The following is a 27,598-nucleotide window of genomic DNA, read 5'->3' as shown; positions in this document are numbered from 1 at the left end:
TTTATATTATATAGAAACTTAAATATATTAAAAAGAATCCAAAAAGGTAAATTAAGTTTTCAAACAAAAGTTCCTTAAAGCACCACTAGTCTGTCACCTCAGGGGCCTAGGCTGGGATTCCTGTGACTCCTCTAACCCATCGTGAAGGAAATGATGAGGTTTTTTGTCAGAAGGATGGAGAGCAATACAAGGTGAAATCACTCCTTCCAACCCACCCAGGGTAAACTTGGTAAGTAGAAGGACAAATGAAGTGGAGTGACAGTCTTCATGGCCCTAAGGGTCCAGGAAAACCACACCTCTGGGATAGAGGTTTCCAGATTCCTGTGGTGGTGAATCCTGTGTGATACAGATCATATAAAACTGGAAAACATGTTGTAAAATAAATTTGAAGAGAAAGATATTTATAGAGATGTATTTCACAGTACACATTATAGTATATATTTTGGAGAGTATTTTTAATGGAGACTTTTCTTTACTTATAACCTCAAACTGGTGATTCATTCACATAAGATAAATCTTAAAAGAAAGAAGAAACATAAAAGATATGCAGGGCTTCCCTGGTGGCGCAGTGGTTGAGAGTCTGCCTGCCAATGCAGGGGATACAGGTTCGAGCCCTGGTCTGGGAGGATCCCACATGCCGCGGAGCGACTGGGCCCGTGAGCCACAGCTGCTGAGCCTGCGCGTCTGTAGCCTGAGGCCGCGATAGTGAAAGGCTCGCGCACCGCGATGAAGAGTGGCCCCCACTTGCCACAGCTAGAGAAAGCCCTCGCACAGAAACGAAGACCCAACACAGCCATAAATAAATAAATAAATAAATTTTTAAAAAGATATGCAAACAGTTGTTGAACATGGATGAATATTAATATGGGAGAAATGAGCTCTGCTTATTTATTTATTTTTAATTTTTATTTATTTATTTTTTTGCCGTGCCACACGGCTTGCAGAATCTCAGTTCCCTGACCAAAGATTGAACCCAGCCCACAGCAGTGAAAGTGCCAAGTCCTAACCACTGGACCACCAGGGAATTCCGGAGCTCTGCTTTTTTACAGGTTTAGAATATTAATGTTCTCCAGATACAACAGAAACCCCTGAACCCACACAGATACATGTACATACACCATCTGCCTTAGTCCTTTTGATATAACAAAACAGCACAGACTAGGTAGTTTACAAAAACCAGAAAGTTATTTCTCATAGTTGGGGAGGCTGGAAGTTAGAGATCAGACTGCCAGCATAGTCAAGTGAGGACCCTCTTCCAGGTCGCACACTTATTGTTACATCCTCACACAGTGGAAGGCACTAGGGGGCTTTGGGAGGTCTTTTTTACAAGAGGGTTCTACCCTCATAACTGAAGCACCTCCTTAAGAACCCCACCTTCTAATGCCATCACATTAGGCATTAGAATTTCAACATATGAATTTTGGGTGGACACAAACATTTAGACTATAGCACTTTTTTTCTGTAACTATTCAAAAAACTGAAACCTGTAGAAAATAATAGTCCAAAACTGGGGGAAGGGAAAGAAGAGAATCAATAATGGCCATGCCTTGAGAAAATACAATACAAGAGAGGGAGAGAAGAGACACATAGTAATGATTCTTGCTGAGTATTTGTCATTTTTCAAGAATAACACTGGCAAGAGTTATCAAAGGAGATAGGCAGTAGCTGTAGGATAAAATTCCAACAGCATAGATAGTCAAGATATGTGTTAGCCAAGAGATCTAAGTAAATGTTGCGTTTAGAAAGGAGACATGATGAAGATAATACATATCATCTTTCAATACAATACAAAACACAGAAAACTTATTTCTCTTCTAATAATAGAACATTTTTTCTTAAAGAGAGGGCCAGAATCAGTAATTGGCTTGGATTTAAGGGTCATTTGGAACAAAATATAGGTATCTTTAATCAGAAGAAACACTTGAGTTGGGAGATGTTCATACTATGAGACAGTTGGGGAGTAAAAATCAACTAAGAGAAGAGCATATTCTTATCTCTCATCTGTGCTATTTTCTGGGCATAATCTCAGTAAATGGAATGGAAGCATAATTTTATATCATGTATAAATGTTTCTTTCTTTGTGTCTTCTCACACCACCCTCTGAAAAGTAGATGAGATAGAATGTACAACAATGTTGCAAATATGAAAGTGGAACTTGATCAGTATCAAAGTAAGCTGCAAATAAGGCTTTGGAAACATACATCTGGACCACTGGAAAACACGGAATTTGTGCAGACCTATCTTCATTTGAAAATGAGTAAAGAAAAACAAACAGGACTTATTTAAAAGGAGGAGTATTTAGAATTAAGAAAAAAGAAATTTTATTGTGCATACTCAGAGGAAAATTATACCTCTGAGTAGGAGTTACTGAAGGAATTATAAGAAAGGTCTAGAAAATGTATGAAAAAGAAACCATTGCACTTCTCTGAATTATCTCAATAGAAAGCCAAGATGTGAAGATAATCTTAACAAAAATGTCTGTGAAGGTAGGAACTTTTTTGCTCACTGCTATAAATGGACAACCTAGCATAGTTCCTGTAGCCTATTAAATATTTGTTGTTGTCTTAGACACATCTTATACACCTTTTCAGATTCAGCTCACCAGCCTCCTAGATTCTTAGTCCCTTGCTCTGCCTCAGACTATTAACTACCACTTCAGCCTATAACATTTATGCAGCTCATGTGGCTCCATCACTTGAGGTCAACCACCAGCATGCCTAGCATATTTGTCTCCTTGTACCACTTCCAGATTAGGATAAAATGCTACAACACAGGCATGGTATAAGCAGCAAACTTTGATCAATGGAAGATAAAACACAAGAAGAGTTTTTTTGTTTGTTTCTTTTGTTTTTTCTATCTGATGGATTGCTATAGGGCATGGTTTCTTTCTACAGTCTGTCCAGAATCAACCTGAGTGGCTAATTCAATGCGCCTGACGTCTCTTCATGGCTCATTATGAAGCAGTGGCCAGCACAATAATGTTTCCTTGAATTACTCTTTATCCTTCCCTGCCTCAGATTATTCTTCTCTCACTCACTCTGCCTTGGAATTGAATCTCTCAAGTAAGTAATCAGTAACCTTCACTCAGCCTCTGTTTTCTAGGATATATGGGATAAGACAGTTGTTGAATGGACGAAATGATAAGGATAACATAAAGAAGGATTGTTAAGAAAGAAAGATGTCATAATAGCATTAAAATCCATAATGAGAGAAGTTATGAGGCAAACCAAAACTATGGAAAGTAAAATTAATTGGTAGGTTCAAACTTGAGAAGTTCCTCCAGACACGGATTAAAAAGAATAAAGGAAAGTGTGGGTTGAGCTGAGACGATGTTGAGAACTAACAACACTTCTTCCCATCTCAAGAAGAATGTTGTGTCCGGTCTTACATTTAGGTCTCAAATCCATTTTGAGTTTATTTTTGTGTATGGTGTTAGGGAGTGTTCTAATTTCATTCTTTTACATGTAGCTGTCCAGTTTTCCCAGCACCACTTATTGAAGAGACTGTCTTTTCTCCATTGTATATCTTTGCCTCCTTTGTCATAGATTAGTTGACCACAGGTGCGTTGGTTTATCTCTGGGCTTTCTATCTTGTTCCACTGATCTATGTTTCTGTCAATATTATGACACAGTATGAGTGTGTTTCGTGTTTGGTAATTGCAATCATTGTTGCTTTTGTTGTGGTCATCCATTTACAATGCTTGGTGTCAGTTTATTTATCTCTTGTAAAAATAAAATACAGTGTGTGTGAAAAAAAAATTTAAAAAATAAATAAATACTTTTTAAGATTAAAAAAAAAAAAAGAATGTTAAGCTGATTAAAAATACTGTACTGCTCAGTTACCGTGATGTTTACTAAGGGACTGAATGAGCCATAGGATAAATTAGGAATATCCCTTTAGATATCAAAGTTGATAGCAAAGACTGACAAAGGGTTTCAGACAGCATCTATAGGTTATTTTGCAGTTACCAAAAAAAAAAAAAACTTACTATTACAAAAACAAAGATTTGCTTGCTCACATTACATGTGGATTTCCCCTATCCTAAGACCCAAACTGGAGCAGTAGATGGCATTAGTAATATGCCACTCTAATGGCAGAGGGCAAAAAGTAAAGGCAATTCAAGCAATGACTCTTTTAAAACACTTGCCAGGATATGATATATGTCACTTTCACACTCATTCCACAAGCCTAAATAAGTCACATGGCTAAATCTGATGTTAATGGAGGAGAAAGCATACTCCAGTAACAGAGAAGGCCCTGGTAAAAATGGGCCTTTAAGATGAATCAAAATTGAGTATAGGAATAAACACATCAAGAGTAAAAAGTTTAGTGAAGAGCACTGAAGCAATATAGAAAACTAAGCCTAAATATCTTTAGGCACTGTGGTTATACATGAGGAGATAAAGGTTATAAACCTTGAGATGCAAAATGAGAAGGAGTTAAAATGGTTGCATATATGTCCTATTTTACTAAGTGTATGTAGCAGGGTATCAAATCCGATTAAAGATGAAATGTAGTTTTTTTTAAAAAAACATAATTACATCAACCTCCAAAGTTTTTTTCATGCCATTTCTTTCTCAGCTTTAGAAAAATAGTTAGTGGTTCTTATAGAGAAGAAAAAATTATCTGAGATTTAATAATTCTTTCAATTTCACTTTAGTGTCTTATTGTTCCATTATATCACAAAAACTGAAGTTATCACTTATTAGAACAACATGTTCGGGACTTCCCTGGTGGTCCAGTGGGTAAGACTCCATGCTCCCAATGCAGGGGGCCCGGGTTCACTCTCTGGTCAGGGAACTAGATCCCACGTGCATGCAGCAGCTAAGAGTCCTCATGCCACAACTAAGTCCGCATGATGCAACTAAGAAGCCTTCATGCCACAACTAAGAAGTCCACATGCCACAACGAAGATCCCATGTGCTGCAATGAAGACCCGATGCAGCCAAAAACAAACAAACAAACAAAAATGTTCAATACAGCCCCTTTTATCTAAGAACTTGTTTACCTACTCTTCATCTATAAATATGTGTTGAGAAAAATATAGAATGATTCTACTAAAATTTTAATGGCTATTATTCCTCTGGTGTTGTATTTTAACTCTAATTTTTTCCATCTTCTTTGTACTTTTCCGTACTACATGTATTTTCTTATAATTCACATGTATCATTATACCTAAACAATTATGTACTTAGTTTGTTACCATATAAATATAAACCCCAAAAAAGAATAGAAATGTTAATTTCAGAGGAATTAAAACTCAAGGCAAAAAAAATTATACAGAAAAAACTAAAAAGTACAATTCACAGTAAAAACAAAATAACTTTGTTGGACACTTTACCCACCAAATCATAGCACATCAAAACAAAATAGCAGAGCAAAAACAACAAGTAATAAAAGGAAAATCAGTAGGAAACTATATGGGAAAGAAAGATTCCATTTAAAACAGTAACAAAAACCACGAAAGGGCTAGGAATAAAAATTTAAGAAGGTCAAAACCAGCATAAGGAACAAAACTTTTCATAAGGACAGAAAGGTACTGAAACAAATGTAATGGCATTCCCATACTCTGGGACAGAAAAACTGACATCATCAAGATGGCAATTCTCCTTCAGTTTGCTTTTAAATTTGATGCTCTAATAAAATAGCAAACAAGAAATAAGCCAGTTTAACCTAAAGTTTATATGGAAAAATTAATTAAGCAATAAATGCCCAGGAAAGCTCTGAAAAAGAGCAGAAACGGAGAATGCACCACATATTCTCTTATCCAATATTCATCATCTCCACACTATTACTCTCTGTACTCTAGCCTACAATCTAGCCTGAGAGGCCAACTTCCACAGACTACATTACATTGGCTCCCTTTCTTCTGGGTTTATATTTGAGTAGTTGAAAGTGCTGGTCCATGATTAGAGGGTAAAGGAAAAAGAGATCAAGGTATTTCTTTCCCTATCTCCCTCTCCAATGAGCCACAGTTGGCAGTGTCTCTGTTCCTCTATCTAAGAATACTTCTCCTACTAGTCAGCCTCTCTCCCAGGGCTAGACTTCTCACAGAGATCCAGTAAAAGCTCTTCTCCTTGCCCCTTCTGGCCTGGGGGTAGTAATAGTTTCCTGTTGCTGATAATTTGTACTCCTCTGAATCTCAATATCTGTTTGGAGAGAATAAACATCTTTATCATACTGAGTCTTGCAAATCATGAACTCCGTATTTATCTGTACATACTAGACTTTCTATTTCTCTCAATAATGTTTTACAGATCTCTGTATAGAGGTAACTCATATCTTTCATTATATTTGCTGTTCATATTTTTAGCTATATTATAAATTATATTCAAGTCTATTTCCTAATTTTTTGCTGGCATAAAAAATGCATTTGAATTTTCTACACTGACCTTGTATCTACCAAGTGTGCTGAATCCACGTATTAATTATAGAAATCTTTCTATAAATTTTTTTGGGGGTTGCTATGTTAATTAGTCATATATAGGCAAATAACTAGGTCTTTATCTTTCATTTCCAGTTTTTTTAATTTGAATTTTATTTATTTTTTTATACACCAGGGTCTTCTTAGTTATCTATTTTATACATATTAGTGTATATACGTCAATCCCAATTCATCCCACCACCACCCCCCCACTCTCACCTTCCCCTGCCATTGGTGTCCATACATTTGTTCTCTACGTCTGTGTCTCTATTTCTGCCTTGCAAACCAGTTCATCTGTAGCATTTTTCTACATTCCACATATATGAATTAATATACAATATTTGTTTTTCTTTTTTTTTTTAAACATCTTTATTGAAGTATAATTGCTTTACAATGGTGTGTTAGTTTCTGCTTTATAACAAAGTGAATCAGTTATACATATACATATGTTCCCATATCTCTTCCCTCTTGCATCTCCCTCCCTCCCACCCTCCCCATCCCACCCCTCTAGGTGGTCACAAAGCACCGAGCTGATCTCCCTGAGCTATGCGGCTGCTTCCCACTAGCTATCTATTTTACATTTGGTAGTGTATATATGTCCATGACACTCTCTCACCCTGTCACCTCTCACCCCTCCCCCTCCCCATATCCTCAAGTCCATTCTCTAGTAGGTCTGTGTCTTTATTCCCGTCTTGCCACTAGGTTCTTCATGGCTTTTTTTTTTTTTCCCTTAGATTCCATATATATGTGTTAGCATACTGTATTTGTTTTTCTCTTTCTGACTTACTTCCCTCTGTACGACAGACTCTAGGTCCATCCATGTCTCTACAAATGACCCAATTTCGTTCCTTTTTATGGCTGGGTGATATTCCATTGTATATATGTACCACTACTTCTTTATCCATTTGCCTGTTGATGGCCATTTATGAAGCTTCCATGACCTGGCTATTGTAAATATTGCTGCAATGAACATTGGGGTGTATGTTTCTTTTTGAATTATGGTTTTCTCTGAGTATATGCCCAGTAGTGGGATTGCTGGGTCATATGGTAATTCTATTTTTAGTTTTTCAAGGAACCTCCATACTGTTCTCCATAGTGGCTGTATCAATTTACATTCCCACAAACAGTGCAAGAGGGTTCTCTTTTCTCCACGCCCTCTCCAGCATTTGTTGTTTGTAGATTTTCTGATGATGCCCATTCTAACCAGTGTGAGGTGACACCTCATTGTAGTATTGATTTGCATTTATCTAGTAATTAGTGATGTTGAGCATCTTTTCATGTGCCTCTTGGCCATCTGTATGTCTTTTAGGGAAAAATGTCTATTTAGGTCTTCTGCCCATTTTTTGATTGGGTTGTTTTTTTAATATTGAGCTGCATGAGCTGTTTATGTATTTTGGAGATTAATCCTTTGTCCGTTGCTTCATTTGCAAATATTTTCTCCCATTCTAAGGGTTGTCTTTTCATCTTGTTTATAGTTTCCTTTGCTGTGCAAAAGCTTTTAAGTTTCATCAGGTCCCATTTCTTTATTTTTGTTTTTATTTCCATTACTCTAGGAGGTGGGTCAAAAAAGATCTTGCTGTGATTTATGTCAAAGAGTGTTCTTCCTATGTTTTCCTCTAAGAGTTTTATAGTGTCTGGTCTTACATTGAGGTTTTTAATCCATTTTGAGTTTATTTTTGTGCAGGGTGTTATGGAGTGTTCTAAATTCATTCTTTTACATGTAGCTGTCCAGTTTTCCCAGCGCCACTTATTGAAGAGACTGTCTTTTCTCCATTGTATATCCTGGCCTCCTTTGTCATAGATTAGTTGACCATAGGTGCATGGGTTTATCTCTGGGCTTTCTATCCTATTCCATTGATCTATATTTCATTTCTGTTTTTGTGCCAGTACCATATTGTCTTGATTAATGTAGCTTTGTAGTATAGTCTGAAGTCAGGAAGTCTGATTCCTCCAGCTGTTTTTTTTTTTACTCAAGATTGCTTTGGTTATTCAGGGTCTTTTGTGCCTCCATACAACTTTTTTTTTTTTTAAGTATTTGCTTATTTATTTATTTATGGCTGTGTTGGGTCTTCGTTTCCGTGCAAGGGCTTGCTGTAATTGTGGCAAGCGGGGGCCACTCTTCATCGCAGTGTGCGGGCCTCTCACTATTGCGGCCTCTCTTGTTGCGGAGCACAGGCTCCAGACGCGCAGGCTCAGTAACTGTGGCTCACGGGCCCAGCTGCTCCGCGGCACGTGGGATCTTCCCAGACCAGGGCTCGAACCCGTGTCCCCTGCATTGGCAGGCAGATTCTCAACCACTGCGCCACCAGGGAAGCCCTCCATACAACTTTTAAGATTTTTTGTTCTAGTTCTGTGAAGAATGTCATTGGTAATTTGCTAGGGATATCACTGAATCTGTAGATTGCTTTGGGTAGTATAGTCATTTTCACAATATTGATCCTTCCAATCCAAAAACATGGTATATCTCTCCATCTGTTGGTGTCATCTTTGATTTCTTTCATCTGTGTCTTATAAGTTTCTGAGTTCAGGTCTTTTATCTCCTTAGGTAGGTTTATTCCTTTTGTTGCAATGGTAAATGGGATTGTTTCCTTAATTTCTCTTTCTGATCTTTTGTTGTTATTGAATAGGAGTGCAAGAGATTTCTGTGCATTAATTTTGTATCCTGCAACTTTACCAAATTCATTGATTAGCTCTAGTAGTTTTCTGGTCACATCTTTAGGATTATCTATGTATAGTATCATGGCATCTGTAAACGATGCCAGTTTTACTTCTTCTTTTCAAATCTGTATTTTTTTTTTTTCTTCTCTGTTTGCTGTGGCTAGGACTTCCAAAACTATGTTGAATAATAGTGGTGAGAATGGATATCCTTGTCTTGTTCCTGATCTTAGAGGAAATGTTTTCAGTTTTTCAACATTGAGAATGATGTTTGCTGTGGGTTTGTCACATATGGCCTTTATTATGTTGAGGTAGGTTCCCACTATGCCTACTTTCTGGAGAGTTTTATCATAAATGGGTGTTGAATTTTGTCAAAAGCTTTTTGTGCATCTATTGAGATAATCATATAGTTTTTATTCTTCAATTTGTTAATATGGTGTATCACACTGATTGATTTGCATATATTAAAGAATCCTTGCATCCCTGGGATAAATCCCATTTGATCATTGTGTATGATCCTTTGAATGTGTTGTTGTATTCTGTTTGCTACCATTTTGTTGAGAATTTTTGCATCTATATTCATCAGTGATACTGGTCGGTAATTTTCTTTTTTTGTAGTATCTTTGTCTTGTTTTGGTATCAGGGTAACAGTGGCCTCGTAGAATGAGTTTGGGGGTGTTCCTTCCTCTGCAATTTTTTTTAAATTAATTAATTAATTAATTTTTGGCTGTGTTGGGTCTTCGTTTCTGTGCGAGGGCTTTCTCTAGTTGCGGCAAGCAGGGGCCACTCTTCATCGCGGTGCGTGGGCCTCTCACTGTCGCTGCCTCTCTTGTTGCAGAGTGCAGGCTCCAGACGTGCAGGCTCAGTAGTTGTGGCTCACGGGCCTAGTTGCTCTGCGGCATGTGGGGTCTTCCCAGACCAGGGCTCGAACCCGTGTCCCCTGCATTGGCAGGCAGTTCTCAACCACTGCGCCACCAGGGAAGTGCAGTCTTGTTTTGGTATCAGGGTAACAGTGGCCTCGTAGAATGAGTTTGGGAGTGTTCCTTCCTCTACAAATTTTTTGGAAGAGTTTGAGAAGGATCGGTGTTAGCTCTTCTCTAAATGTTTAATAGAATTCGCCTGTGAAGCCATCTGGCCCTGGACTTTTGCTTGTGGGAAGATTTTTAATCAGTTTCAATTTCATTACCTGTAATTGGTCTGTTCATATTTTCTATTTCTTCCTGGTTCCATCTTGGAAGGTTATTCCTTTCTAAGCATTTGTCCACTTCTTCCAGGTTGTCCATTTTATTGGCATAGAGTTGCTTGTAGTAGTCTCTTATGATCCTTTGTATTTCTGCGGTGTCAGCTGTAACTTCTCCTTTTTCATTTCTAATTTTATTGATTTCAGTCCTCTCCCTCTTTCATGATGAGTCTGGCTAAAGGTTTGTCAATTCTGTTTATCTTCTCAAAGAACCAACTTTTAGTTTTATTAATCTTTGCTATTGTTTTCTTTGTTTCTATTTCATTTATTTCTGCTCTGATCTTTATAATTTCTTTCCTTCTACTAATTTTGGATTTTGCTTGTTCTTTCTCTACTTCCTTTAGGTGTAAGGTTAGATTGTTTGAGATTTTTCTTGTTTCTTGAGGTAGCATTGTTTTGCTATAAACTTCCCTCTTAGAACTGCTTTTGCTGCATCCCATAGATTTTGGGTCGTCATGTTTTCATTGCCATTTCTCTCTAGGTACTTCTTGATTTCCTCTTTGATTTTGGTAATGTATTGTTTAATCTCCATCTGTTTGTGCTTTTTAAGTTTTTTTTCCCTGTAATTTATTTCTAATCTCACAGTGTTGTGGTCGGAAAAGATCCTTGGTATGATTTAAATTTTCTTACATTTACCAAGGCTTGATTTGTGACCCATGATTTGATCTACCCTGGACGATGTTCCGTGTGCACTTGAGAAGAAAGTGTAATCTGCTGTTTTCGAATGGAATGTCCTATAAATATCAATTAAATCTATCTGGCCTATTGTGTCATTTAAAGCTTGTGTTTCCTTATTACTTTTCTGTCTGGGTGATCTGTCCATTGGTGTAAGTGAGGTGTTAAAGTCCCCCACTATTATTGTGTTACTGTCGATTTCCTCTTTCATAGCTGTTAGCATTTGCCTTATGTATTGAGGTGCTCCTATGTTGGGTGCATATACTTATAAGTGTTATATCTTCTTCTTGGATTGATCCCTTGACCACTATGAAGTGTCCTTTCTTGTCTCCTGTAACATTCTTTATTTTAAAGTCTGTATTATCTGATATGAGTATTGCTACTCCAGCTTTCTTTTGATTTCCATTTGCATGGAATATCTTTATGCATCCCCTCATTTTCAGTCTGTATGTGTCCCTAGGTCTGAAGTGGGTCTCTTGTAGACAGCATATATATGGGTCTTATTTTTGTATCCATTCAGTGAGCCTCTCTCTTTTGTTGAAGCATTTATTCCACTCACATTTAAGGTAATTATTGATATGTATGTTCCTATTACCATTTTCTTAATTGTGTTCGGTTTGTTTTTGTAGGTCCTTTTCTTCTCTTGTGTTTCCCACTTAGAGAAGTTCCTTTAGCATTTGTTGTAGAGTTGTTTGGTGGTGTTGCATTCTCTTAGGTTTTGCTTGTCTGTAAAGCTTTTGATTTCTGTATCAAATCTGAATGAGATCCTAGCCAGGTAGAGTAATCTTGGTTGAAGGGTCTTCCCTTTCATCACTTTAGATATATCGTGCCACTCCCTTCTGGCTTGTAGAGTTTCTGCTGAGAAATCAGCTGTCAACCTTTTGGGAGTTCCCTTGTATGTTATTTGTCGTTTTCCCCTTATTGCTTATAAGTTTTCTTTGACTTTAATTTTTGGCAATTTGATTACTGTGTGTCTTGGCATGTTTCTCCTTGGGTTTATCCTGTCTGGAACTCTCTGCGCTTCCTGGACTTGGGTGGCTATTTCCTTTCCCACGTTAGGAAAGTTTTCGACTATAATCTTTTCAAATATTTTCTCGGGTCTTTTCTCTCTCTCTTCTCCTTCTGGGACCCCTATAATGTGAATGTTGGTGGGTTTAATGTTGTCCCAGAGGTCTCTTATGCTGTCTTCATTTCTTTCATTCTTTTTTCTTTATTCTGTTCACGGCAGTGATTTCCACCATTCTGTCGTCCAGGTCACTTAACCGTTCTTCTGCCTCACTTATTCTGCTATTGATTCCTTCTAGTGTATTTTTCATTTCGGCTATTGTATTGTTCACCTCTGTTTGTTTGTTCTTTAATTCTTCTAGGTGTTTGTTCTTTAATTCTTCTAGGCCTTTGTTGAGCATTTCTTGCATCTTCTTGATCTTTGCCTCCATTCTTTTTCAGAGGTCCTGGATCATCTTCACTATCATTATTCTGAATTCTTTTTCTGGAAGGTTGCCTCCTATCTCCACTTCATTTAGTTGTTTTTCTGGGGTTTTACCTTGTTCCTTCATCTGGTACATAGTCCTCTGCCTTTTCATTTTGTCTATGTTTCTGTGAATGTGGTTTTCGTTCCACAGGCTGCAGGATTGTAGTTATTCTTGCTTCTGCTGTCTACCCTCTGGTGGATGAGGCTATCTAAGAGGCTTGTGCAAGCTTCCTGATGGGAGGGACTGGTGGTGGGTAGACCTGGGTGTTGCTCTGGTGGGCAGACCTCAGTAAAACTTTAATGTGCTTGTCTGCTGATGGGTGGAGCTGTTCCCTCCCTGTTGGTTGTTTGGCCTGAGGCAACCCAACACTGGAGACTACAGGCTCTTTGGTAGGGCTAATGGCAGACTCTGGGAGGGTTCACGCCCAGGAGTACTTCCCAGAACTTCTGCTGCCAGTGTCCTTGTCCCCACAGTGAGCCACAGCCACCCCCCGCCTCTGCAGGAGACCCTCCAACACTAGCAGGTAGGTCTGGTTCAGTCTCCTATGGGTCACTGCCTCTTCCCCCTGGGTCCTGATGCACACACTACTTTGTGTGTGCCCTCCAAAAGTGGAATCTCTCCCCCACTCCTGTCAAAGTCCTGCAATCAAATCCCGCTAGCCCTCAAAGTCTGATTCTCTGGGAATTTCCCCTCCCGTTGCCAGACCCCCAGGTTGGGAAGCCTGACGTGGGGCTCAGAACCTTCACTCCAGTGGGTGGACTTCTGTGGTATAAGTGTTCTCCAGTTTGTGAGTCACCTACTCAGCAGTTACGGGATTTGATTTTATTGTGATTGCGCCCCTCCTACCATCTCATTGTGGCTTCTCCTTTGTCTTTGGATGTGGGGTAGCTTTTTTGGTGAGTTCCAGTGTCTTCCTGTCAATGACTGTTCAGCAGTTAGTTGTGATTCTGGTGCTCTCGCAAGAGGGAGTGACCACATGTCCTTCTACTCTGCCATCTTGAACCAATCTCCTCCAGTTCTTACGCCTTTTAATTTTTATTATTGCTTTACCACATACTTGATATTTCTGACTATTTGCTAGACATTAGTTTGTAAAACTGTACACATAATTTGAGGACAGAATTGCTTTATTATCCTCCAGAGTTAATTTACACTTGCTTCTGCTAAGTGCCTAGGAACACCAGCAATCCGATGCATTAGTCCAATTTCAGGATTCTGACTTTGATGATATTCCTCACCAAAATTATGACTGCTCTGTCTTGACATTTATTTTTTCATTTTTTTTTTTGGAGATTCACAACTAATTTCTAAGAAAAATTCCCAAATCAATTGACGTTACCCCACCTTCTCAATGGAAGGTAAGCTATTCATTTAGCTCACTCTCCACATAACTGCTGAATCATTACCAGTCAGGCAAAAATTTTAGTTAGGCAACTTAACTGGTTACTGACTTTTATGCAAGTTCTAGGTTTATACTAAGATGTTCTATATATGTTACAGACATGTATATTATTTATTTGTTTTGTTATTTATACTCTAACGCAAGGTAAAAATCATTTGTGGTAGTTCACAGCAATATTCCATAGCACAATGGGTAACACAGATTAATTATTCAATAAATATGCAAATAATTAGGAATTCAAAGAAATAAACCCATAAAGAAATAAAGCTAGGTCAACTCCATCATTTATCAACAAGTAAACGTATATCCAAATAAGAAAGTGCCTAGACCACTTTTCCTACAGTTATGGCTTGGTATGTCTTGTGCACAATATACAGATTCAGTACAGTAATGCTGGTATATCATAACCACCACACACACACGCACACTCACAAGAAATAAAAATGAAGGAGACATGTAGTGTATTCAGCAAATTATTATTCAGACAATTCAGGAAAAACACTGAAGACATCTCAACTATTACCCTATAATGAGGGTCTGAGTCAAAGTCCTCTGAAATCTTCCAGCTCTGTGCTATTACCTCCTCCTTTTTGAGTCCTTATAATCTAACACTTAAAATTACACACAGTTCATCTTTTTACCATCTTGTAAGAAAATGTCCATCTATGGATATCATTGCCTTATTTACTGCAGCTTATTGTTCTTGCAGTACACTAAATTCAAGTATACAGATAAACGCAGGTGCAAAATTTAGTAGAAAACATAATTTTTCAAATCCCATTCACATAACACTGCACTGTACCCTAGAATGGACCACATGTTCCATCCAATAGTTTAAAACCATCATACTTTAAAATGGAAAGGTCTTGTTGTAATATTTTATGTAGTTACAGGTGTCATATTTTAAGAAGAATATTGATGATACAAACTCTGACAAGATGGAATGCATTCAGAAAGGCAACCCAGGCTCTGCCCTGACAGCAGCAAGGGCTCTGGCAGCGCCTCGGTGGGCTCTGGCAGGTCTTTGGGCAGCAGACCACGATGCTGAAGGCCAAGATCCTCTTCGTGGGGCCCTGTGAGAGTGGAAAAACCGTTTGGGCCAACTTCCTGACAAAATCTTCTGACATCGCCAAATACAACCCAACCCAAGGAGTGAGGATCCTGGAATTTGAGAACCCATATGTTACCAGCAACAACAAAGGCACGGGGTATGACTCTGAGCTCTGGGATTGTGGTGGCGATCCAAAGTTCAAGTCTTGCTGGCCGGCCCTGATGAAGAATTCTTACGGGGTGGTGATCGTCTTCAATGCTGACATCCCAAGCCACCTGAAGGAAACTGAGATGTGGTATTCCTGCTTCGTCCAGCAGCAGTTTTTACAGGATACTCAGTGTCTGTTAACTGCACACCATAAACAAGGCTCTGGAAGTGACAAAGCAAACCCAGCTTTGGCGCCACCCCTGAACAAGCTGAAGCTGGTGCACTCGAATCTTAAGGATGACCGGAAGAGATCAGGATGGAGTTCATAAAGTATTTAAGAAGCATAATCAACTCAGTGTCTGAGAGCAGAGACTGGGAGGAGATGTCAATTATCAATTAACCAGCCTTCACCTAGACGCTTCCGCATCCCAAATGAAGTCAATTTTAGTGCAAATCTGAAATCCATCCACCTACTAAGTTTCTCATCTCCCTTTGGCTGTAGAAGACATTTTCCTTATTTGGCCAAAGGTAACAGTCAGCCAGGGAGTTGACTCATACCGTCTATTCTCTGTCCTTAGCTCAGCTGAGAAAATCCTGTTACTGAATTCGGATTGCTTTGCCCCAGGTCTCTCCAAAGACCTGGAAAACTGAGGTGGTTTTTTTTTCCCCTTCACATTATGTCACATTATAAAAGTTGTGGAATTGTAACTGTCATAGCCCAGTGATAGAAACAGTAGTTTAATCCACGTGGATTGGTTTAAATGTGATTTTCATTCGTTAATCTGTACAATTTGCCTAGGATATTTTTGAAAAATATTAGCATTTAACTTCTTCAAGATTTTATTTTTATTTAGATGTCCTTGATATCTGGACACCATATCACACTGGAAGGTGGAATACATATACTTCTTCTAAGAAGATTTTTTATTATCTCAGGGGAATTTAATTCTTAAATATTATTTCATGTAATACAGGAAAAACAATGTTATGTTGTCATAACACCCATTTGTAAAAATAGTCAAAAGATTTAATGCTCAGGATAACCAAATATGGTGAGTTTATAGCTTATTGTACAAGTCTGTTTTAGTGATCTTTCGAATTATTCTTTCATAAATTTTACTTTTTGAATTTTGTAATATAGCCAAACTGAAAATATATTAACTAGATCAAAAGTTAGATGTAGGGACTTCCCTGGTGGCACAGTGGTTAAGAATCCGCCTGCCAATGCAGGGGACACGGGTTCCATCCCTGGTCCAAGAAGACCCCACATGCCACGGAGCAACTAAGCCCATGCACCACAACTGCTGAGCCTGTGCTCTAGAGCCCACGAGCCACAACTACTGAGCCTGCATGCTGCAACTACTGAAGCCTGCACACCTAGAGCCCATGCTCTGCAACAAGAGAAGCCACAGCAATGAGAAGCCCGCACGCCGCAACAGAGAGTAGCCCCTGCTCGCCACAAGTAGAGAAAGCCTGCACGCAGCAACGAAGATACAACACAGCCAAAAAAAAAAAAAACAATAAAGTTAGATGTAGGTCTTTTCAACTGAGAGTGGAAGAAAAGTACAGACACTTACAAGAGATGAAAAATATGCTTGGCTGTGTTTCACTCTTACAATGAAGAGGGTTGAAATGCAGCCGTGTGGGCAGTCTGCTTGAGAGAGTGGTGTTGGCAGATAATGACAGTTCCCTGGTAAATTTAGATTGAACTACAGTCAACTCTTAGTAAACTGCCTGGATTACCCGTGAGCACATTTTAAGCCCAGGTTAATTTCCTTTTGCCTGACGTCCTCTCAGCTGGAACTTTTGCAAGGAACACAAGATTACATTAACGCAAACTGTAGTAAATCTTCTTTACGTAATACCTGCAATAATACTAATTGATCTTGAGACTACAGCTCCAAAACAAACAGAGATTATTTTTATCTGACTTTTTAATGATTATCCAAGAGCTCAGTAGAAAAATTAACCCAGCAGCTTTCATTTACATTCATAGCCAGAGTACAACCCTTGGGAGTCCTTGAATCGAGGAAAATGTTTTAAAATTTAAGAGGCCACATGTGCAGAGGTTACAAGAGACCATTTAATGAAGAAGTCTCCCTGTCTTACCTGTCCCCAAACCCCATTCCCCTCTCCAGAAGCCCCTTTACCTTCCGTATTCTATCAGAAGTCTGTGCACATACAAATGTGCTTTATTAAAGGAAACAGTAGCAAACTATTCACACTTTTTTACAACTTGCTTTTTTCACTTTTTTAATTTGGAGGATTTGTATAAATATATACAGAGCTGCCTTTTTCTTTTTTTACAGCTGCATAATATTCCACTTAACCATTTATTTGGGAATTTTATATTACATACTTTTACTAACAAAAAAAAAAAGAGAGAGAGAAAGAAAGGCAACCCAAAACAATATAACGTCTGTGAAACATATACATGAAAAATTATGAGAAACAGAAGCAGTTAATAAGTTAATAAAAAAACTTATTAATAAAGTTATCTTTTATTATTTGAAGGTCTGAACTACAGAACGGATTAGACTGTTTCTGAGATTCTCTAGATAAGGAACCAAGATACAAATGGGTGCATACTGTAAAAAGGCAAATGTCAACTAAATACATGAAACAATGTACAAATTTGAACAAAAAAAAAAAAACAGTCTTGAAGAGTACTGAGAAACTTATAAACTAAAAGTATCAAGCAAAGACTAAAAGCTTTTTTTATAGGGAAGACAATAGGAATAATTAAAAATTTTAAGATTGCTTCTAAAACTAAGATTCTATTACTGTTTAGAATTACTTTTTTGACTTCATCAAATTACTGGTTTAAAAAAATTATACCATGAGTGGATAAAGTCTATCATCTGTAAAGAAATACTTTTCCTCACCCCATGGTAAAAAGATTTTTAAAATGTGACACAATGGATTTTTGCTTTTATTTATAATATATACCTATAATGCTTATATATTTTTATATATAATAAAACATGTATAATATAAATTAATATATATTATATATATAAACATATAATATATAATAATATGTATTAATCTATTACCCAAGCAAAAATCCTGCCCCAATATATATATTGTAATACACTATATATAAAAATAAATATTAAATATATATAAATATTTATGTATAATATCATAATTATATATAATGTTAATTGTAATTATACATCATATGTAAACATAATATATATAGTATATTACATATATAAATATATGACATATTCCAGAGAATGAAATTGTGCTTATACAGGTATGTGATAAACTTTGATTGTATGATTTATTTTAATTAGTTCAAATTTTAAAATGTACACACATACATACATGTGTATATATGTATAACATATGTATGTATATGTGTATATATATATTTATGATCTGTTCTAACACTATTTTCTGATAAGATTATTATAAAATAAATAGGTAGTTTAACATCTTTCAAAACACTTAAAAACAAGTTTTTCAACTACTTCCACTTTATGAGTAGTGCTACAAAATTAAGTATTTTGATATAGAAAGAATATTTCACAAACTAAAACTATTTAAAACATAACAAAATAAAACGTCAAAACTGGATCACTCCTTTATTATTCATTATAACAGTAATGAATATTACATAATGCATGGGTAGGAATTTTAGAAGGAAACAAGGAATGAATGCATCCTCCTTGTTAAAAACTGAACCAAGGCTACTCTTTGAGCATGATTTTTTCCAGTCCTGCGAAACCCCTGATTGTCCACGTTAATTCTAGATAGTTTCAATGCACAAACATAAGTACTCACAGAAGACATATATTGTCAATTTAGGGTGTTAATAATAAACAAAAATGCTGGCATTCTGCACAACAAAGGACATTTCTAAAATGTTAAATTAAGGAGTGAGTATACTTGCCTGACCAGGGTAATATCCATATCCTTCTGGATAAGTTCAGTCTGTTTATTATTCAACTGTAATGACAGAGCATTATATTTACTCTGTGATACTTCAATTTCTTTCCTTGCTTCGATTAAATTGTCTTCAAAGGCCTAAAATTAGAGCACTCATATCACAAATACAATAAATATCAAATAAATAAATAAATAAAATTAAAAGTCCGTTATATTTAACTAATCCACAAAATAACAGTGAAAAATCAGTAGCGCTTTAAAGTTTACTTTTTTGTTTTCATTAAATTAAAAAATGTTAAAACAACCAATAAATTTTACACCAGTCACAGGTTACTTTTTTCAGAAACTGTAAAAGTATCATTGTCTCCTGGTGTGAAAGTTAAGAATCTGAAGCTAATAAACTTGAAAATCTATGTAGAAATTTACTTATTAAAATTACAATAAACAAAGTATTATACAATAAAAAAAGTTATTACAATGAACAAAAAAAATGAGCTCATTTACTTAAATATTACTCAAAACAAATAGATATTTTATTATTTCCTCAATTTTAAATGCAGATACACTCAGAGAAGAAAAAATGGTGCAGCAAAAAAATAAAAATAATTTTACAATGTTTCAGGTTCAGATCATGCTGAGTTCACTTGATTGTGGTGAAATTTCACCTAAAGTTCAAAGTTGGTGTTTTCCTCCTGATAATTCTCTAAATCATTTTTTCATTTTGAAACAATTTTAAAACTGATGTACAAGGAATAAAGATGCAGATGTAGAGAATGGACTTGAGGACACAGGGAGGGGGAAGGGTAAGCTGGGACAAAGTGAGAGAGTGGCATGGACATATATAAATAGATAGCTATTGGGAAGCAGCCGCATGACACAGGGAGATCAGCTGGGTGCTTTGTGTCCACCTAAAGGGATGGGATAGGGAGGGTGGAAGGGAGACGCAAGAGGGAGGAGAAATGGGAATATATGTATATGTACAGCTGATTCACTTTGTTACACAGCAGAAACTAACACATCATTGTAAAGTAATTATACTCTAATAAAGATATTAAAAAAAAACTGATGTACATTTTTTCAAAAATATTTTTTCTCAAAAATATATTATAAAATTAATTTATTTTCATAAAATATTAAATAAATATTTTATCTAAAAGTAGAGGATACCCCAAAATACACTATACGTTCATTATTTACAAAAGCGAGCAACAAGCTTTAGGTCAAGCACTAAAAATCTACTCTAGCAATGCACCTATACCTCATATATTCTCCCTGCAGTAACTAGAATGAACTTTTGAAGATAAAAATATTGGCTTTCAGCCAAGATAGCACTGTGAGTACGTGCATATCTCATTTTATCATGTTTCCCTTTATTGCACTCCACTGATATTGCATTTTTTTACAAATTGAAGGACTGTGGTAACCCTGCATCAAACAAGTCTATCAATGCCATTTTTCCAACATTTGCTCACTTCACGTCTCTGTGCCATACTTTGGTAACTCAAACTCTTTCATTATTATTATATTTGTTATGGTGACCTGTGATGAATGATATTTGATGTTACCACTACAACTTGCTAAAGGCTCAGATGACAGTTAGCTGTTTTTAGCAATAAAATATTTTTTTAAGTAAGATATGTAAACTGTTGTTTTAGACATAATGCTATGCACACTTAACAGACTGCAGTATAGTGTAAACATAACATTTATGTGCACTGGAAAACCAAAAAATTTGTGTGACTTACTTCATTGCAATATTCACTTTATTGTGGCAGTCTGGAACCAAACCCAAAATATCTCTGAGGTATATCTATACTTCTTAAATTCCCATTTATTAAAAAAGAGTAATGATAGATATATAGGTGGGTGTGTGGGTAGATGTAAGAGAGAAAGAGAAAGAAAGGGAGAAGGAAACATGGAAGGAAAGGGAAATGAGAGAAGGGAAGGGAAGGCAGAAAATAACAGGTGTTTGCTGGGACACGAAGAAGTAGGAACCTTTGTGTGTTGCTGGGACTGTAAAAACACTCTCAAAAACAGTACGGGGGGGTTCCTCAAAACATAAAAAACAGAACCACCGTATAATCCAGGAATCCCACATCTGGGTATACATTCAAAAGAACTAAAAGCAGGGTCTTGAAGAGATACCTGTAAACCCATGTTCGTAGCAGCACTATTCACAATAGCCAAGTGGCAGCAACCTAAATGTCAAAGGAATAAACAAAATGTGCTATACACATAAAATGAAGCACAATGCAGCCCCCAAAAGAAAGGAAAGCCTGTCACATGCTACCACATGGATGAACCTTGAGGACATTACGCCTAATGAAACAAATCAGTCACAAAAGGACAAATACCAGATGACTCCACTTATATGAAGTATCTAAAGTAGTCAAACTGATACACAGAATAGAATGGTAGTTACCAAGGCCTAGGGTAAGGGAGCACTAAGCAGTTGTTATTAAAAAACAGAGTTGCAGGTCTGCAAGTCAACAAAGTTCTGGAGCTCTCTTTCACAGCAATGTAAATATATTTAACACTACTGAACTGTACACTTAAAAATGGTTAAGATGGTAAATTTTATGTTATGTGTTTACCACAATAAACAAGGAAGGAAATTGTGACATATGAAAGAACATGGATGGACCTTGAGATAATTATGGAAAGCCAAATAAGCCACTTACAAAAAATAATGTATGACTCCACTTATATGAAGAATCTCATAGAGACACAAAGCAGAATAGTGGATGCCTGGAGCTGGGGGGAGGAGAAATGGGAAGTTGTTTTTGAATATAGTTTCACTTTTGAAGGATGAAATGTTTCTGCAACTTGGTTGCATACCAATGTGTATATACTTAACACTGCTGAACTGTATACTTAAAATGATAAAACAGTCTAAATTTTATGTTATATTACTTAACCACAATTTAAAAAAAAAACCCTATGGAGAGGCCAAGATTTAATTAGATTAGACTGTGGAGCAATTTGTGTCCCAGGACATTGACAGAAACAATAGAAGAATCTAATCAGTCATCAGTCTTTGTAGGCCAACAGCTGGGTGTGATACCAACAGACATATTAACAAACATATTAACAGACAAATCAAGAGACAGACACATGAAAAGACAAATCAAGAGAAGAGACAGGGGCTTCCCTGGTGGTGCAGTGGTTGAGAATCTGCCTGCCAATGCAGGGGACACGGGTTCGAGCCCTGGTCTGGGAAGATCCCACATGCTGCGGAGCGACTAGGCCCATGAGCCACAATTGCTGAGCCTGCGCGTCTGGAGCCTGTGCTCTGCAACAAGAGATGCCGCGATAGTGAGAGGCCCGCACACCGCGATGAAGAGAGGCCCTCACTTGCCGCAACTAGAGAAGGAAACGAAGACCCAACACAGCCACAAATAAATAAATAGATAAATAAATAAATAAAATTTTAAAAAAAAGAAGAGGATCTCTTGAAATAAGAAAAATCGCTTCCTTAACTCATTCTTCCTTTAAAAAAAAAAAAAAAAAAAGAGAAGAGACAGTGAAGGAGAGCCCTGCTAAAATCACAGGGTGAATGTGCACATGTCCAAGTCTGTGCTCTATGAAAAGCAACCATGAGAGACTGTTAACTGCACGGGAACCAGATTTCCTAAAATGGCCTAGCCAAAACATTAAAAAAACAATGAGCAAACGTCAACAAGCCCTGATGTTACGGCAGTGAGGAACCAGTATCCAAAACTGCTACAGTGGGAATTCCCTGGTGGTCCAGTGGTTAGGGCTCCACGCTTTCACTGCTGAGGGTGCGAGTTCAATCCCTGGTCGTGGAACTAAGATCTCACAAGCCATGCAGCGCAGCCAAAAACAAAAACAAACACAAACAGACAAAACAAAAAAAAAAAACCCCAAAACTGCTACAGTATATAATTTTATTTTTATTAACGTTTTTTGCTTTGAAACAGTTATTTTTCTTTTTACTTTTAGATTTATTTTTATTAAGATAACATTGGTTTATAATATTATATGTTTCATGTGTACAACATTATTATATTTCTACTTCTGTATACCCTACAGCATGCTCACCACCAAAAATTTAGTTTCCATCCATCACCATACAGTTAACCCCTTTTATCCATTTCACCCACCCCACCACCACAACTTCCCCTGGTAACCACTACTGTGCTCTCTGTATCTATGTGTTTGTTTCTGTTTAGTTTATTTATTTTGTTTTTTGTCTGTTTGCTTTTTGTATTCCACATATTAGTGAAATCACACAGTTCTCCATCTGACTCTTTTACTTAGCATAATACCCTCAAGGTCCATACATATTGTCGCAAATGGCAAGATTCCATCTTTTTGATGGCTGAGTAGTATTCTATTCTGTGTGTGTGTGTGTGTGTGTGTGTGTGTGTGTGTGTGTCTGTGTGTGTGTGTGTGTGTGTGTGTGCGTGCGTGTGTGTGTGTATACCACATCTTCTTTATCAATTCATTGGTTGATGGGGACTCAAGTTGTTTCTATATCTTAGCTATTGTAAATAATGTCACAATGAACATAATCGTGCATATATCTTTTTGAATTAGTGTTTTCATATTCTTTGAATAAATACCCAGACGTGGGGTAGCTGAATCATATGGTAGCTCTATTCTTAATTTTTTGGACTCTTCATACAGTTTTCCACAGTGGCTGCACCAATTTACATTCCCATCAAGAGTATCTGAGGCTCCCCTTTTCTCGACATCCTCAACAGCACCTGTTATTTCTTGTCTTTTTGATAATAGCCATTCTAACAGGAGTGAGCTGATATCTCATTGTGGTTTTGATTTGCATTTCCCTAATAATTAGTGATGTTGAGCATCTTTTCATGTGCCTGTTGGCCATCTGTATGTCTTCTTTGGAAAAATGTCTAATCAGGTCCTCTGCCCATTTTTTAATTGGATTGTTTATTTCTTGAGTTGCATGAGTTCTTTATATATTTTGGATTTTACCTTTTATCAGATCTATCATTTGCAAATATCTTTTCCATTCAGTAGATTGTCTTTTCATTTTGTACATGGTATCCTTTGCTGTGCAGAAGCTTTTTAGGATGATGTAGTCCCATTTGTTTCTTTTTGCTTTTGTTTCCCTTGCCTGAAAAGACATAACCAGAAAGACACTGTTAGACCAGTGTCAAAGAGCATAATGCCTATGTTATCCTCAAAGAGTTTTATGGTTTCATGACTGACATTTAAGTCTTTAATCCATTTTGAGTTGATTTTTGTGTATGGTGTGGGACAGTGGCCTAGTTTCTTTTTTTTGCATGTGGCTGTCCAGTTTTCCCAACACCATTTATTGAAAAGGCTATAATGTCTTTATATATATATGTTCCTTTGTTGTATATTAATTGCCTGTATATGTGTGGGTTTATTTCTGGGTGCTCAATTCTATTCCATTGATCTATGTATCTGTTTTTCTGACAATACCATGCTGTTTTGATTAATATGGCTTTGTAGTCTAGCTGGAAATCATGGACTGTGATACCTCCAGCTTTGTTCTTTTTTCTCAGGATTGCTTTGGCTATTCAGGGTCTTTTGTGGTTCCATTATAAATTTTAGAAACATTTGTTCTATTTCTGTGAACAATGTCCTTGTGACTTGGAAACAGATTGAACTGAAGCTATATATTGCTTTAGGTAGTATGGATATTTTAACAATGCTAATTCTTCCAACTCATAAGCATAAAATATTTTTCAATTTATGTGTCTTCTCCAATTTCTAGCAACAATGTCTTACGGTTTTTAGTGTTCAGGTCTTTCACCTCCTTGGTTAAATTTATTCCTATGTATTTCATTCTTTTTGTTGTGATTATAAATATGACTTTTCTTAATTTCTCTTTCTGCTAGATCATTGTTAGCATATACAAACGTAACAGAGTTTTGTATGTTGATTTTATACCCTGCAACTCTGCCGTATTTATTTTTTCTAATAGGCTTTTTTGTGGAGTCTTTATGGTTTTCTCTATATAAAATCATGTCATGCACAAACAGTGAGAGTTTTACCCGTTTCTTTCCAATTTGGATTCCTTTTATTTCTTTTTCTTGCCTAATTGCTCTGGCTAGGACTTCCAATACTAGGACTTCCAATACTATGTTGAATAAGAGTGGCAAGAGTGGCCTCTTTGTCTTGTTGTCTTGTTCCTGATATTAGAGAGAGAGCTTTTAGTTTTTCTCCATTGAGTATGATGTTAGATGTGGGCTTGTCATTTACAGCTCTCATTATGATGAGGTATGTTACTTTTATAAACATTTAGTTGACAGTTTTTATCAAAAATCGGTGTTGAATCTTGTCAAAATGCCTTTTCTGCATCTACTGAGGTAATCATATGGTCTTCATCCTTTTGTTGATGTGATGTATCACGTTGATTGATTTGCAGATGTTGAAACCTCCTTCCATCCCTGGGATAATTCCCACTTGATCATGGTGATGATTCTTTTAATGTATTGTTTTACTTGTCTTGCTAATATTCTGTTCAGAATTTTTGCATCTATGTTCATCAAAGATATTGGCCTGTAATTTTCTTTTTTCTGTGTGTTGTCTTTGTCTGGTTTTGGTATGAGAGTGATGTTGGCCTAATAAACTGAGTTAGGAATCATTGCCTCCTCTTCAGTTTTTTGTAAGAGTTTGAGAAGAATAGGTATTAAATCTTCTTTGAATGTTTGGTAGAATTCACTTGTGAAGTTGTCCAGGCCTGGGGAGCTTTTTGATTACTGTTTCAATTTCTATACTAGTTATATGGTCCATTCAAATTTTCTATTTCTTCATGATTCAGTCTTGGAAGCTGTATGATTCTAAAAATTTGTCCATTTCTTCTAGGTTGATCAACTTGTTGGCATATAGCGGTTCATAATATGCTCTTATAATCCTTTGTATTTTTGTGGTATCCATTGTTATTCCTCCTCTTTCATTTCCAAATTTATTTACCAGAGCCTTGTCTTTTTTCCCTAATGAGTCTAGCTAAAGGTTTGTTGATTTTATCTTTTCAAAGAACCAGCTCTTAATTTCACTGATTTTTTTATTGTCTTTTTAGTCTCCATTTAATTTATTTCCACTATGAGCTTTATTATTTCTTTCCTTCTACTGACTTTTGGCTTCATTTGTTATTCTTTTTCCAGTTCCTTTAGATGTAAGGTTAGATTGTTCAACTGAGATTTTTCTTGTTTCTTAAGGTAGGCCTGAATGTCTATAAACTTCTCCCTTAGTACTGCTTTTGATGCCTCCAACAGATTTTGGTTTGTCCTATTTTCCTTTCCATTCATCTTCAAATAAATTTTGATTTCTAGTTTTTGTTGACCCAAAAGTTGCTTAGTAGCATGTTGTTCTTTCTCCACATATTTGTGATTTCTATTTTTTGTTGACCCAAAAGTTGCTTAGTAGCATGTTGTTCATTCTCCACATATTTGTGATTTTTCCAGCTTTCTTCTTGTAGTTGATTTCTAGTTGAATACCACTGAAAAGATGCTTGATATGATTTCAATCTTCTCACATTTCTTGAGACTTGTTTTGTGTCCCAATATATGGTCTAACTTCGAGAAAGTTCCATGTACACTTGAGAAGAATATGCATTCTGCTGCATTTGGACTGAATACCCTGTACAAATCTATCAAATCCATTTGGTCTAATGTATCATTTAAGATCACTGTTTCCTTGTTGACTTTTGGCTTGGATGAACTATCCACTGATGTAAGTGGAGTGTTAAAGTCCCCTACTATTACTGTGTTACTGTCAATTGCTCCCTTTAGGTTTACTAATAACTGTTTTGTATATTTCGGTGCTTCTATGTTAGATGCATATATAAATATTATATCTTCTTGATGAATTGTCCCCTTTATCATTATATACTGTTCAATTTTGTCTCTTGTTACCTTTTTTGGCTTGACGTCTATTTTGTCTGACATGAGTATGGCTACATCCACTTATTTTGGTTGTCATTTGCTTGGAGTAACATATTCAGTCCCTTCACATTTACCTTACATTTATCTTTAGAGCTGAGATGAGTCTCCTGGAAACAACATATACTTGAGTCTTGTTCTTTAATGCATCCAGTCACTCTGTGCCTTTTGATTGGTGAATTCAATCAGTTACATTAAGAGTTATAATTAATAGATGATAACTAATCACTGCCATTTTACCTTTTGTTTTCTGGTTGCTCTATATCTCCATCATTTCTTTTTCTTTGTGTTTATGTCGGCCATTTTGGTTTGGTGGTTTTCTGTGATTTTTTTCTCAGTTTCCTCGTTTATTTTTCATGTCTCTGCTCTAGATTTATGCTTTGTGGTTGCTGTGAGTTTTGTCTAAAACGTCTCATGGATAAAGTACTCTTTTTACTGTTGATAGCATCTTATCTTCATTTACATATATAGATTACACCCTTTTCCTCTTCCCTTTTTGTTTTTGTTGTCTTGAATTATCCCTTTATACGTTGTGAGTTTGTTACCAAATTGAAGTAGACAGTTATTTTTTCTACTTTTCCCCCTTTAACTTTTATGCTATAATAAAGCATTTAAAAGCCAATTCTAATAATTAGAGTTTTCTGATTCTCTCTATTTATCACCTTGCTCAAACTTTTGTGTACTTTTTGCCTTTTTGTTTCTGGTAGAAGAGCACCTTTCAACATTTCTTG

The 27,598-nt window shown here is 36.5% G+C and overlaps 1 protein-coding gene and 1 pseudogene across 7 annotated transcripts in view; one reads left to right on the top strand and one right to left on the bottom strand.

The window, feature by feature from the left end:
• CNTLN (centlein) overlaps positions 1-27,598 on the bottom strand; it is a 366,460-nt gene that overhangs the window by 223,989 nt on the left and 114,873 nt on the right. For all 6 annotated transcript variants that reach the window (XM_082467994.1, XM_082467993.1, XM_082467992.1 and 3 more), the window contains exon 6: positions 18,964-19,101. In XM_082467994.1, the coding sequence (XP_082324120.1) occupies positions 18,964-19,101 (138 nt within the window). The remainder of the gene's footprint in view (positions 1-18,963; positions 19,102-27,598) is intronic.
• LOC309663708 (intraflagellar transport protein 22 homolog pseudogene) lies at positions 717-16,588 on the top strand (annotated as a pseudogene). The gene has a single exon. The product of its transcript is annotated as an intraflagellar transport protein 22 homolog pseudogene (transcript).

Source organism: Balaenoptera physalus, assembly GCF_965194825.1.
Source record: "Balaenoptera physalus genome assembly, chromosome: 7".
In the NCBI taxonomy this organism is placed as follows: Eukaryota; Metazoa; Chordata; class Mammalia; order Artiodactyla; family Balaenopteridae; genus Balaenoptera; species Balaenoptera physalus.
This window is presented reverse-complemented; position numbering and strand designations above follow the sequence as displayed.